Here is a 14,048-nt window from a genome sequence, read left to right on the forward strand (position 1 = left end):
CAACAACAGAATTTATTTTAAAAAAAATGTTTGAAATTGGAATAACTTCAATTCCTCTCTCATTTGTGCGCTCCTTTTCACATTTTTTTAGAGACGTTTTCTCAATGACTTGTTAGCAACCATCTGACAGTTAATTTCTTTTAAAAAAAAAAATTTTTTACCGAAAAAAGAAGTCTTTGTTAAGTTGTCTAGAAATTAACTGAAAAATGGTTGTTTAGCAGACATTGAGAAAACGCCATTTAGTATGCTAGAAAGTTTTTTTTTGTTCAACATACTAACTTCTAGATAGTACAGGAATAAAGTAAATGTCTCTCAATTGACCTCTAATCTAAATGAAGATAAATGACTTGCAATAACTCGTCAGTGCATAGATTTTTAATTTTGTTTTTGTAAGCAACTTGAAAGCTCCACACGTATTAAGCGACTCTATTTCGTGCGCATAATTAATTTAAATTTTAAATTTGTAAACTAAAACACAAAAAAATCTAAAAAATCATTTTCAATGCTTTTTGGGGCCAAAAAAAGCACCGCCAAACGTCAAAGCTCAACCCCAAAACTAAAGCTCCACATTATCGGTGTCACCTTTTGGTTTCCTCTTCCATGCGCATGCTGATGAGTACACTACTTTTGCCGGCTGGCATGCTCGTATGACTTTTCAACCGATTTCAATGTTCAGTAATCGCGCGATTGCCAACAAGTAAAGTACGCCAGCTGGACGCGAAAGTGAGCGGTGGAACCATAAAAAAAAAGCTATTAGCTAGTGAGTGAATAAACGCTGCGGAAAAAAACGGTGTTGTGATCAATAAACGGTGTGGAAAGGGCCAAGTGTGCAACAATCGTATATTTTAGAAGCAATAAGTTGGAACAACAATAACAAAAACAACATGTCAGCGTAAGTATATGAGTGTAAGCAGAAGCAAGCTATCGCACGTTTTAAGTGTAAAACACACATTTTTATTTTATATATGCATCTGTGTATGTATGTATGTATGTATGTTCGCAATTATCACAGCGCACAGCGGCTAACGCCATAACTGTGGGTTAGCGGCCGCGCTGGCTATTGATGAGTTTAATACATACATATGTATATAAAAGGGAAAATCTGTGCAAAAATATATGTGCATACATATGTATATATATACATATGTACGTATATAAAATTCGTTATTAGCCAGTGCAACCACTAAAGTTAAGTTATACATACATATGTACGTATATACTATATACATATGTACATATATAGAAATGTATATAAAATTACAACAAACATTTATAGATATGTCATATTTACTTTGCTTAGAGCCGTTGCTCAATATTTGCATAGCAGTCATCTATCAGTTAAGTACTGGTTAACTTAACCACTTTATACCGGTAAATAACCGAATTTTTAACCAGAACTTAACTGATAGTTGGCTATAAATCAGTTATTGAGAAAATGTCCCTTACTGCAAATGTTGTTGTTATTTTTTCGTACCTTTCTAACCACCCTAAACGTTGTTTTTGCAGTAAAGCAGATATTGCCTTGATCGGTTTGGCCGTTATGGGTCAGAACCTCATCTTGAACATGAATGATAATGGCTTCGTGGTTTGCGCCTACAATCGCACCGTCGAGAAGGTAAGTGACAGTTACACATACCGATAAACTGTAAATAACTTGACTTTGCTTTCACATTTACGCCGTGTTAGGTCAACCAATTTTTGCAGAACGAGGCCAAGGGCACAAAAGTGATCGGCGCCACTTCGTTGCAGGATATGGTGAACAAATTGAAGTTGCCACGGAAAGTTATGCTTCTGGTCAAGGGTAAGTTGGAGCGTATGCAAGTATATGGCAATGTCACTGTCAATGTCGTACAGATAAATAAACACACACACATATACATTTAAAAACTGACTCACATACATACATATATAAAAAGACATACGAAGTACAAGCGAGTACTTTACGAACCGGTAAAGACTTCAAAGTTTCAAGCACGTACAAACACACACACACATACATACAAATATATATACAGCTGGAACAACAACTATTTGCACTGTTACTGCGCTAAATTGTTATTGCAAAATAATTACCTTGATCGACAAATGCAACGTCATTATTACGTCACGTGTAGAGAGCATGGCGTGCGGTGGCGGCACGGCCAAGTGAATGTGAGGTGATTTGCAAACACACATACACACACGCACATGTGTATACATATGTATATGTTTCCAAAAACACGCCAGCACTGACAGCTGTTCGCTCCACGGCGTTTAATGAGCCAAAGGCGCTTTTGGGGGGCAAAAAAGTCACGCTCAGCTGTTGGCTGCAAAGTGAGGCAAATTAAAAGCAACTTTTACTTAATTGTGAAATTAAGCTAAACTATAATAATCAAATTGTCGAGTAAGTTAAAAATATATCTGGAGAGGGTCACTTCCCATGGCTTTTATGCTTTCTTATCTCGCTAGTCACACGTGGCATGCGTGCGTTACGGCTGTGCTGTTATCAATTTCGAAATTTGGTTGCCGAAAATCTATCATCTCAAGGTCATTTGCTGGCAGCACTAATGAGTCATATTCAAGCGGTTATAGATTCTCGACACAAATAATAATCAGCCCAGAAACAGAGCTAGATGCGGTGGTGCAGGTGAAGGTCATCAAGATATCAAATAGTTTGGGTTTAACTGTGACCTCTGCTGCCTAAAGCTGGGCGCTTACGAGTAAGACGCTTTGATCTGCAGACTAAAGCTATTTGTAGAAGACTTACGCAGTTGGAACACCAAAAAATAATTGCATTGGTTTTATGAATGAAAATTAAAATTATTTTGACGATTCGATTTTTCTGTTGCCAAAGAATGGATTTTAACCCATCTAAGGAATGGGATCCTTATCGAGTCTGTGTGGGAAAGACGCAAGCGTACTCTTTAGTGACGTTCCGTTAAAGTCTGTCTTGCGCCTATAGGGTTAAACCCAGTCGATAGGAGGGAGATCGGCGACAACTTCTTCGGGGCCCGGAGTTTTCAGGGCAGCTCGCAGCTCGGCAACAATATTTGTAAATTTTTTTTTGCTTCTATTTATGAATCGGGGCTCGCAGCGTCGATATTGATATTTGTGTTTGATCAGCCCTTTCTAAGGTATAAATAACTTATTAAACTTGCCAGTTTTGGATACATTATTGCTTCTTAGTTCCTTCTGCGTTCTGCAGTTGCCATTTGGTTATTATGGACCGTGGTGTCATTAAAATATTTTGTAGAAGACAATGGCGATTTATTTTTATGAACCAAAGACAATCCGCAGACTTTAGTAAATCAACTCCTGAAATTTAATAGAGACAGGTCTCTCTTTAGAGATACTATGTTCGGACAATCTATGACAATCCTTCCCAAGACACTTCTGGCCGATATGAGATACGAGGTTACTGCCTTGATTGTTGCTTGGTTGCCTAAGTAAATGTTTACTTTAGAATACTCTGCAGATGTATTCGAGACCAGCTCCGCGGCTTTTGCAATAGCAAAGAGCTCAGCTTGAAATATACTGCAGTGGTCCAGCAAGGAGGTCTTTGCAGCTGTGGTTAAAAACTAAAAGTAACTGAAGAAGGTCGATGTCACCGGAATCGGCCAACGGAACCGAATTCGATGATAGCTAATTACTGTCAACTCGGCAGAGTTTCTCAAAATTATTTGATGGCTATACTGACAGTCCTTGGCTGAATATTACTATATATATTATAGCTTTTCGTTTACATGAAGTCGATAGATTTGGGGATGACATTATAAAAATCACTGCGTGACCTTATCAGAGTTTTCTGATTTACATATTTCGCCGTTCAACACATAAACTTAAACTGTAATTAAATATTTTTGATTATTTTTGCAGCCGGCAGCGCTGTAGATGACTTCATCAAACAATTGGTGCCACTACTATCGCCCGGCGATGTAATCATCGATGGTGGCAACTCCGAGTACCAAGATACCGCACGTCGTTGCGATGAATTACGCGCTAAGCAAATTTTGTACGTCGGTTCCGGAGTGAGCGGCGGTGAAGAGGGTGCACGTCATGGTCCATCACTCATGCCCGGCGGTCATCCAGAAGCCTGGCCACTCATCCAACCTATTTTCCAGTCCATTTGCGCAAAAGCCGACAACGAACCATGCTGTGAGTGGGTCGGCGAAGGCGGTGCTGGACACTTCGTCAAAATGGTACACAACGGTATTGAGTATGGTGATATGCAATTGATCTGTGAAGCGTATCAAATCATGAAAGCGCTTGGTCTCTCTCAAACCGAAATGGCTGCAGAGTTCGAGAAGTGGAATAGCGAAGAGTTGGATTCATTCCTCATCGAAATCACACGCGACATTTTGAACTACAAGGATGATAAAGGTTACTTGTTGGAGCGCATACGCGACACAGCTGGCCAGAAAGGTACGGGCAAGTGGACAGCCATTGCTGCGCTGCAATATGGTGTACCTGTAACGCTAATCGGTGAAGCGGTATTCTCACGTTGTCTCTCCGCGCTGAAGGATGAACGTGTGGCGGCCAGCAAACAATTGAGCGGTCCCGGCGTAACGGCAAAGGTCGACGACTTACCCAAGTTCTTGAATCACATCAAGCATGCGCTGTACTGCGCCAAAATCGTTTCATACGCACAAGGTTTCATGTTGATGCGTGAGGCTGCCAAAGACAACAACTGGAACTTGAATTATGGTGGCATTGCGTTGATGTGGCGCGGCGGTTGCATCATCCGCAGGTAAGTCTTACGCATGGACAATTATGTAATTCTTATTCTACAACGTCACTTTATTTGCAGTGTGTTCTTGGGCAACATCAAGGAGGCCTACACCCGCAATCCACAACTCTCGAACCTGCTGTTGGATGACTTCTTCAAGAAGGCAATTGAAGTAGGCCAAAACTCTTGGCGTCAAGTTGTCGCCAACGCCTTCCTGTGGGGCATCCCTGTACCAGCCCTCTCGACCGCACTCTCCTTCTACGATGGCTATCGCACTGAAAAATTACCCGCCAACTTGTTGCAAGCGCAGCGCGATTACTTCGGCGCCCATACTTATGAACTCTTAGGTGCTGAGGGTAAATTTGTGCATACCAATTGGACCGGCACCGGCGGCAATGTCTCTGCCAGTACATACCTGGCGTAAAGCTTATGCCACAAGATGCCACAAATTTAGTTTTCTAAAAAGGCATTCCAATTTCTTAGAAAATAATTAGCAATTAATTTCATATCCGTATGTAATTACTTTAAACGCATACATACATACATGCGCGCATGTATACGAATGGTGTAAATAAAAATATTACAAGTGGGTATTAAAAGAAAACAGATTCTTAACATTAAAAGCTCGTTTTTTATTTCAACTTTTTTTCTTTCCTTTGAAATCTCAAATTTTAACCTCCTAACCTAAATGCAGTTACTGCGATATAAACAATGTAATTGTCAAAGTATTGCTAATTCTAATATGATGTAGCGAATATAACAAGTTGCAATAGTACTATTTAGGGCATTCAAAAACATTTCAGCTTTTATTTTGAGCGACGCAGTGCTTTTTTAGGCTGTTCAATGACAAGTTTTTCGGCTGAGTACAGGTGTCCAATGATAACCTGCAAAGATAGAGATGTGTGATGATAAGCGATATGTTCATCAATAAGATATAAGCAAACTTTAGTGTATATATGTAATGATTTCAAGTATTTTTCTGAATTTCATAATTTTTAAAGATAAATGCGGGTGATAAATATTGTAATGAAGTATGTATATACTATGTACATAAGTATCTATGTATTGCAAAACGCTTAGTCATTATGAACTACTTATGTATGTAAAATATGCATCTACACAATATTATAGCTTGTATTTATAGGTATGTATATATAGCCATATAGCCTTGGGTTTGATTCCTTTACATTCATTCACACGTACATAATATACATATGTGTAGATAGAACAAAAGCCGAGTGAATATTGTTAGTTACTACTTTTATGAATAAATGCTATTACTATCATATTATTTTTTTACAGTCAATGATTCTGCTAGGTAAATTATTTGCTGACAAATACAATTTCGTCGTTATTTCACACATCAATTACATTTTTTTCACACGATTTAAACAAAAAAAGCTATAAAAAAAACCACGGAAAGACATTAACTTTGTTTGCACCCTGGCAATAATAACCGTCAGAAGTAAAAAAGGTTCCATACAAGCACTTAATTTTGATCGTTCGGTTTGTATGACAGCCATATGCTATAGTGATCCCGTAGACTATATTCGTCTTGGATAATAATCCGTTCGTAAATAAGACTCGTCAAACAAACACTTTTTCATGGCAGCTACATGTTGTAGTTATCCAATATCGACGTTTTCGTTGAGCAAAATTTAATATTGATATCTCTAAACAGACAGACGGACGGCTAGATTTATATTTTCCTCTGCGCCTATGATTAATCATTCGAACCTTTGTTGCTGTGCTGTGTACATTGAATAATAAGTTTTTCGCAACTTTCTGTAACTAGCAGCTGCGTAACCTCAAATCTTTATTACTTATTTATCACACAGCTTATCAAAATGCAAGCAGTTACCAAAAATAAACATCAATTTACTAACCTGCCGCCGCACAAGCTCCAGATTTTGTTTAGCTTCTGCCAGTTTTTGATCGATAACCGCAAAGTCACTAATACTTTTATTTTCACGGAATGTGTCGCGTATTTTCCGTCCGGCATACATTCTAAAAGAGACAGTTTTTTATTATGAAAATGTTTTTATAACAGGCAACCAACCTATTGGTTAGGTCTGCTATGCTTACCTGAAATTGTAGGCAGGGATTTTTTCAGCCTCACGCAAAAGTAGGCGATAAATCGTAATTACTTGCCGTCTTGTTGACATTTTTGCAACTTTCTGTCAAAGTAAATTCTTTTTTGCCGGTCAGAGGTACACCAATTTTGTGAAATTATAATATAAATACACGAATTGGCGCAAACGCATTAAAACTCCATAAAAACTTAGCAGCTGATGGCGAACAAATCGGAATGGCGAAATGTCAGAAACATATGCGGATAAATACATGAAACAGCTGATAGCAACGACAATTTATTACAATGGAATATGCAGGGTGCTATTACAATTGGTTTGTATCAGATTTGGAAACAGAAGTAATTTGTATACATTTATGTATTTATGAAAGAGAACCTAATTTTTTAGGGTTTATTAAAAAAAGTAAAATAAAAATAATAAAAATTTATCAATTTAATAAAAAAAATAATAATAAAACAAAAAAAATTATAATAAAACAAATTTATTTAAATAAAAAATTAAATATAAATAAAAAAGTGCATAAAATTTTAAAAGGAATACCATATATTTATATACATACATAAATAATAAAAAAAATGGAAAACAATAAAAATAAAAAAGATAAATTAAATTTGAAACATAAAAAAAATATTATAACAACAAATATTCCAAAATTTTCTGTAAAATAAGATGTGAAATTGATCAAAAAATATGAAAATTAAATTAAAATAAAAAAGCAGCATCAACTTATTTTTAAAAATATTTATTAAATATACAATTTTTTTCTTTCTCTCTTCCTCTCTCAAACTCAACTATTTTTCAACAATTTCGCAAAAAAATATTTCGCAGCAGGTAACACTACCACGATTTCCGTTATTCTATTACAATATACCGTAATCAGTGTCACAAAACTACACCATATGTCTTCGTTGCACATTCGTAGTTTTTCTCCGAATACTTGTTGTGTGAGGACGTTGTGCTAATTGAATAAAATTGATTTTTTCCCTGAGCATTTTTGCTTAGAAATGTTGCAAAATATTTACAGCGAATATTCAAGAATAATATCAACATTCTCCATGTGTATATAGTGTATAAAGAGAGTGCATTTAAAACTTAATGAAAATGAATAGCATACGGTGTAGTGAACAGATGGAAGAAAAGTTCGATAAGGACTTCAGCAGCTTGCTTGCTAAATCCAATGTGGCAGACAACAAAGAAAACGGTGTTTGTGCAATTGCACTTGTGGAGGTGGCAAATAAGCACACAGACGTGGGGGATGATACAGGGGACGAAGGTCAACAACTTGACGAGGATGAAACGATTTTTCTTGAGCGTCGTTGCAATAGTCAATGTAGCGAAAGTAATGCAGCTGATGCGACGCGAGTGGAGGCAAGAACCCCCAACTCAGAACCCGCTACACCGTCGCCGACTTTCGGACAAACCACCCTTTATGCTGCACACAAAACGACAGCTTATGAGTGTATGATGGGTAGCCAGCTAGACGGGGCGGAAATGGAGGAGGACGAAGCAGAAGAGGTGGAGGTAAAAGATAGCCTAGGGAAATCAACACTACATGACACGTCGAATAGCGAGCTACAATTGTTCGCGCAATGCAAGGAAGCAAATGGCATTTTCAATGACGACACCTTATTGACAGCGGAACATTTCGATCATATATCACCGCATCCATTGAGTGAGCGTTGGTCGCCGCTAGGCGCGAATTACGATGATGCAATGAGTCCGACATCAGAATTGCTTAGTCCTGAATCGGAGTTGGAACTGCTGAGTTCCGATAGTCAGGATAAGCAAGAAATGTTGCGTGGCGATACAAATGATTTGGGACGCTTGAGAAGCATGGAAGAGGAGCAGGAGCTATTAACCACTTCATTGATGGCATTGACTTCACATTTCGCACATGTTCAGCTACGCGTGCGACAAATTGTGGAGGCACCGTCGCATGAGCGTGATCAATTACTGAAGGATTTGGAGGAGTTTGCGTTTCGCGGTATACCGGAAGTGAGTGAAATCACGGTGAAACGCGTTTACTGGAAATATTTTTAAATAATCTTTGTTTCAATTATCTCTCTCTTGTAGCCAATTGTACCTGCCGCGGTAGGTAACACAAATGCAGACTCCTCTAGCCATTCGCAGCCCGACGATGAAGCCGTGCGTCAGCGTCAATTCGAGCTGATCGAACATTTGAAGTCCCAACTAAGTGAATTGGAAAAACTGGCTTATGAATCCGGTGCGCCCGTCTTACCACAACATATACTGCTAGAGAAACAGAAGATAATCATTGATGAGTTGAAGAATAAACTCAATCTGCAAGTGGACGAACGCGATTTACCCGAACTGACTTCGGAAGAGTTGAAGAACCATGTAGATAACGCCATTGGCGAGTTCGTTGGTCCGCTGCGCATGAAGGAACAATTAGTGGCGCAGCTGAAAACTCAGATCACCGATCTGGAACGTTTCATTGCCTTTTTGCAATGCGACACAGAGGATTCAAAAATGAAGACACTCAATGGTAATGAGAAACCGAATGAGCCCTACAATAGTTATGCTGCCAAGAAAAAAGGTGAAAAAGTGCGGAAGAAACTTATGTCACCGCAGCAGGAGGCTACCGAACAGGATACTCTGAATACAATGCATCCAAATACAAGTCGGAACGCCGCACAACAAGACAGTGGAGAGACTTTAAATAGCAAGGCTCATAGTTTGTTGGATAAAGCTTCGTTGTTGATGCAAATGTTCGCCACGACACATTTTGGGGCCAAGGCAGATCAGTTTCAGAAGAATGCGATGAAAAAGACATCGAAAGGCAATCATTGGGGGTGAGTAAACTTGTGGAAAGGTTTACAGTGGGAGTCTGTCTGGTTCAAAAAGATGAAATGAAGATCGACAGAGAGAGAGCTTGATCAATTCCTAAAACAGCCGGTTCTACGCTACCGGAATCGAGTACAATTTTATCCATCCAAGGGTTGTTATTTTAGCGACCTAAGTCTGTTCACGTAAGCGGTTTCTACGCCAGTAAAGAAGAAGAAAAAGTCTGTTCGTATCGTTTGAACCAAAGAGGGAATTAAATAACCGTTACAATAATTTTGATTACTTCAGACCGAGGTGACTCCAAGTTGAGACTCAAAGTAAAGATTATAAGGGACTTAAACAGAGTCGTTATGGTTTTAAAAGCAATCAGAAGGCCAGAGACACAGTTTTAAGTTTGTGTCAATTCAAAGAAACTTTCGAGAAATTTCCCAAGTAGTCCCCAAAAAAATATGTTCTCTAAAGTTTTACATTGTTTTGAAGTGCCGGAGGGGTTCTACATGCTAAAATACTTCCTTTGAATATATTTTTTGAAGAGTCATTATTTTAGAACATAAATTTCCACAATTTTTCAGGGATTTACGCGCACAACTGGAGGTCGACATACAGGAGGTGGCATCTCTTGCAGCCACACTAAGCTTCGACCGTGAAAAGTTGGCCAACATGAAGCGTGCGCTGAAGAACACCAGCCGCAATGCCAACACAACAGTGGCGCTAAGCGCACAAAACGGTACAGTTACGGTCCCACCACGTGCGCGCACACAACCAGCCAATGCGGCAACGCATCGCAAGGATCTCAAAGCGTACATCGTATCATCCGATTCGGATGACGACACGTACGATTGTTATGCCTGGGAACGAAACCATTGTCGCAAGACGCACGGTGCGCGCTATAAGGGCGGCGACTCCATCATCACGATTAGTAAAGAGTTAACAACGGCGGTGCGCAAGAATTTCTCCATGACACTGCTGCGACTCATACAGCATGGATTGCGTGTGGAAACTGAATCGGCCACGTCCAGCCTAATTGTACCGTTCATGCGTTGCCTCAATCCGTCCCCAGTTTTTGCCGCCGAACAGGGTTATCGTGGCAGGGATACGACCAGCGATACATCCTTCGTCTCGTCAGCGGCCTTCTCTTCCACCTACAATGCCAATTACACGGACAACGATTGCGATGACGTGAACGCAGGCGGCTTCTTCGGCAGTGGCGGCAGTCGTCCCATGCATGCTTGGGAACTCATTTTGGAGTATTATTATCTGAAGAATGGCGATGAGTTTAATAATACGCCGGCGCGTAAGCTTTCGCAAAGCTTCAATTTGGACATTGTCGACGCGCAAACGGTTACGGCGAAGCAGAACTTCCTCAGCGCTGTGGGCATGATTATCGCCATGCATCGGCCCTACAAGCGTAGCTATAATGCACACTTCAAAGCGTTCGTTTGTGCAGGTCTCAAGTGAGTGTAACTGAGTGTTTGGAACTTTTATATTTTTTTATACCCTAAACAGTGTATACGGAAAGAGCATGACGAGCTGTGTCGATTTAGCCATGTCCGTCTGAATGTTTGTCTGTACATTAGTACCTCAGTTATTGAGATATCGATCTGAACGGTTACACACGTCCTTTTTTCGCCAAAAATTTGTACACTTATTGGAACTACCGATATCGGGTCGCTATAACATATAGCTGTCATATAAACTGAACGATCGAAATCAAGTGTTGATATGAAAAGCTTTGTCATTTGACGAGATATCTTCAAGAAATTTGGCATGGATTATATTCTGAGGCAGTAATGTAATCCCTGAAGTGATTGTTTAGATCGGACCACTATAGCATATAGCTGTCATACAAACTGAACGATCAGAATTTAGTGCTTGTATGGAAAGCTTTCCCATTTGACGAGATATTTTCACGAAATTTTACATGCATTACTGTTTAAGGCATAAATGTAATCTCTGAAGTGATTGTTTAGATCGGACCACTATAGCATATAGCTGTCATATAAACTGAACGATCAGAATCATGTGCTTGTATGGAAAGCTTTGTCATTTGTCGAGATATCTTCAAGAAATTCGGCATAAATTATTGCCTAAAGCAGTAATGTAATCTCTGAAGAAATTGTCTAGATCGGGCCTTAATAGCATATAGCTGTCATATAAACTGAACGTTCGGAGTTAAGTGCTTGTATGAAAAGCTTTGTCATTTGACGAGATATCTTCAAGAAATTTGGCATGAATTATTGTCCAAAGTAACGGCACAATCTCTGAATAAACTGTTCACATCGGACCACTATAGCATATAGCTGTTATACAAATTGACGGAACAAAATCAAGCTAGAGTTTATTATTTATTCATTTATACTCTTTTATGTTATAAGAAATGCACATGTAAAGGGTATTATAATTTCGGTGCAACCGAAGTTAACGTTTTTGCTTGTTTTAACATTTTTCACTTTCTCATTTTGCAGCTGCCATCAGTTGGTCGAGTGGTTGAATTTGATTTTCAGCTGCAACGATTTGGTGGACACCTACTACACGCCCAACAGCTATGTTGCACGCACCGGTTTTCGTGACTCGCTGCGCTCCATCGACGCTCTCACCAAATATGATTTCGATTTGCCCATAGATTTGGCCATACGACATTTTAGAAACCTTTAAAATTATCAACTAATCGACATACATATATACATATATATAGTAGATATAGTTAAGTGAGCAAAGTGCTTATGCATAAGTATGTGTGTATGACATCCATTGGGCAATTATTTTCATATCCTAACATTAAAGTAGTAAAAAAAAACCTCAAAGAAATCATTGTACTTATATTATTATTGCAGAACTAATCGAATTTCTTCCAAATTAGTAAGCGCATTTATTGATGTGTTGTGCTCAAGTATTCATGAAGTTCGAATATTTGTGTATGTCAGTGTGTATTTTATGGTTTGACAAGTTGTATGTATAATGTTGAAAGGTATCAAGCAAACTCTAGTCCATTTTATTCTAGTCTAACACCACTCAATTCGTGCATACTTACATTTTACCCACACAAACAATTTATATATAAATATATATGTTAACTAATGTGTATCTGACTATTTGATAACTAAATAATGTCTAAGTAGTGCTTTTTTAATACAATGCTATGTAAACAGACCAAATACCCACACAAACAAACTTACAAATAAGCAAAGCCAGCACTCTTTAGCACTCTTCTAAGTTTCTCGAATATTTGTAAGTTTTTGATTTAAGATTTATATAATTTTGCTAGAAAAGTGCGGTTAGTTTTGAACTAAAGCGTCATAAAATATATTTTTATTATTTTTTTTTATTTGGAGTTTCTATATCTAATTTCAATTTTTAATTAATTTAATTAATTTTAGCAAAGAAGTTTGAAATTTCCTCTTAAGCACTAGCAAATTAAATATTTTTTTGCTTTAAAATGATGAAAAAAAAATTTTAATAATTTTTATTTAAACTTACAAATGATAGTCAAGTAAAAAAAAAATTAGTTAAAATTATTCTTCTGGCATAATTAGTTTACAACAAAGTCATTTGGATTTTTGAGAAAATAAAAACTTTTGTGAAAGGCCGTTGGTCCCCATATAAACTCACCAAGAGCCTTCTTAACAATTTATTTCTACAACAAATACATATACACACATAAATATATAAATATATATATTATAAAAAAGTGCAGTAAAAATTATATAATTATAACTAAAACATATTAAATAACATAATTAATATAAATCTATGTGCATGTCATAATATTTAGATATACATACCTACATAAATATATTCTAGTCTAAGTATACAAATAACAACAAATTAATCGAATAAAGAAACTAACGTAAATGAAGCTAAAGTAAAAAGATAAAAAATTATATTTTTAATTTTTTTTTCGAGTCAAGTGCAAACATACCCACAAACAGCAGCGTTCATGGATATAGTAGTGCCGGTGGGTTCTAACTATAAAACAGAAAAATCAAGCTAAAAATACAAACAATGAATTTAATACCTTTAAAAAGTATTTTTTAGCTTTTCTACGTTCTATATCTACACAGCTTTCTCTAAATTTGTATTTCGTACTAGCAAGAGACTCGGGTTATCTTAAAGACGCAAATGGGAAGTGGGCCATGAGTAGTGAAGATACACTACGGATGCTCTTTGGTGCTCCCCGAGTAACACGTCTTCTAGGGGGTATCACTCGGACGATTGTCGACTTGCTGGATGAACTGGACCTGGGCGATCAATTCGTTCAAACCTTTTAAGTTCCCCGGGCCGGATGGCATCACACCAGTGCAGCTGCAACATACTGTTAAGATGTCATACAACTGGTTGGCACCTATCCATGCGAACTGCCTAAGACTGAGTTACATGCCGGGGGTGGCTGCCATGTCACGACCAAGGTCTCTCCTCCTGCTTACTAAAAACTCTGGGAAGACTAA

At 38.0% G+C, this 14,048-nt stretch overlaps 3 protein-coding genes across 3 annotated transcripts; 2 read left to right on the plus strand and 1 right to left on the minus strand.

Annotated features, from left to right (window-relative positions):
• The first annotated feature begins 670 nt into the window (after positions 1 to 670).
• LOC120773635 (6-phosphogluconate dehydrogenase, decarboxylating) lies at positions 671 to 5,214 on the plus strand. The gene is made up of 5 exons (XM_040102643.1): positions 671 to 892; positions 1,507 to 1,615; positions 1,687 to 1,801; positions 3,856 to 4,726; positions 4,787 to 5,214. Exons 1-5 carry the CDS (start codon positions 885 to 887, stop codon positions 5,127 to 5,129), a joined length of 1,446 nt encoding a protein of 481 aa, XP_039958577.1. The 5' UTR covers positions 671 to 884; the 3' UTR covers positions 5,130 to 5,214.
• A 102-nt stretch (positions 5,215 to 5,316) lies between these two features.
• On the minus strand, positions 5,317 to 6,991 carry LOC120773636 (protein bcn92). The gene is made up of 3 exons (XM_040102644.1): positions 6,791 to 6,991; positions 6,592 to 6,712; positions 5,317 to 5,589 (listed from the first exon to the last, which is right to left on the minus strand). Exons 1-3 carry the CDS (start codon positions 6,868 to 6,870, stop codon positions 5,512 to 5,514), a joined length of 279 nt encoding a protein of 92 aa, XP_039958578.1. The 5' UTR covers positions 6,871 to 6,991; the 3' UTR covers positions 5,317 to 5,511.
• A 902-nt stretch (positions 6,992 to 7,893) lies between these two features.
• Positions 7,894 to 13,308, plus strand: LOC120775201 (RUN domain-containing protein 1). Its single transcript, XM_040105264.1, has 4 exons — positions 7,894 to 8,793; positions 8,872 to 9,611; positions 10,176 to 11,057; positions 12,069 to 13,308. Exons 1-4 carry the CDS (start codon positions 7,894 to 7,896, stop codon positions 12,256 to 12,258), a joined length of 2,712 nt encoding a protein of 903 aa, XP_039961198.1. The 3' UTR covers positions 12,259 to 13,308.
• The last annotated feature ends 740 nt before the right edge of the window (positions 13,309 to 14,048 follow it).

Source organism: Bactrocera tryoni, chromosome 4 (assembly GCF_016617805.1).
Source record: "Bactrocera tryoni isolate S06 chromosome 4, CSIRO_BtryS06_freeze2, whole genome shotgun sequence".
Taxonomy (NCBI): domain Eukaryota; kingdom Metazoa; phylum Arthropoda; class Insecta; order Diptera; family Tephritidae; genus Bactrocera; species Bactrocera tryoni.

What these genes read in the sequence shown, in the direction of transcription:
- LOC120773635 (XM_040102643.1), top strand. An exon ending in ACAATCGCACCGTCGAGAAG is followed by an intron (nt 1,616 to 1,686) that starts GTAAGTGACAGT and finishes ACGCCGTGTTAG; the next exon opens with GTCAACCAATTTTTGCAGAA. An exon ending in GGCGGTTGCATCATCCGCAG is followed by an intron (nt 4,727 to 4,786) that starts GTAAGTCTTACG and finishes CTTTATTTGCAG; the next exon opens with TGTGTTCTTGGGCAACATCA.
- LOC120773636 (XM_040102644.1), bottom strand. Translation starts at nt 6,870, where the DNA reads ATGTCAACAAGACGGCAAGTAATTACGATTTATCGCCTACTTTTGCGT. An exon ending in ATCCCTGCCTACAATTTCAG is followed by an intron (nt 6,713 to 6,790) that starts GTAAGCATAGCA and finishes TGTCTCTTTTAG; the next exon opens with AATGTATGCCGGACGGAAAA. An exon ending in TGGAGCTTGTGCGGCGGCAG is followed by an intron (nt 5,590 to 6,591) that starts GTTAGTAAATTG and finishes CTATCTTTGCAG; the next exon opens with GTTATCATTGGACACCTGTA.
- LOC120775201 (XM_040105264.1), top strand. Translation starts at nt 7,894, where the DNA reads ATGAAAATGAATAGCATACGGTGTAGTGAACAGATGGAAGAAAAGTTC. An exon ending in CGTTTCGCGGTATACCGGAA is followed by an intron (nt 8,794 to 8,871) that starts GTGAGTGAAATC and finishes TCTCTCTTGTAG; the next exon opens with CCAATTGTACCTGCCGCGGT. An exon ending in TTCGTTTGTGCAGGTCTCAA is followed by an intron (nt 11,058 to 12,068) that starts GTGAGTGTAACT and finishes CTCATTTTGCAG; the next exon opens with CTGCCATCAGTTGGTCGAGT.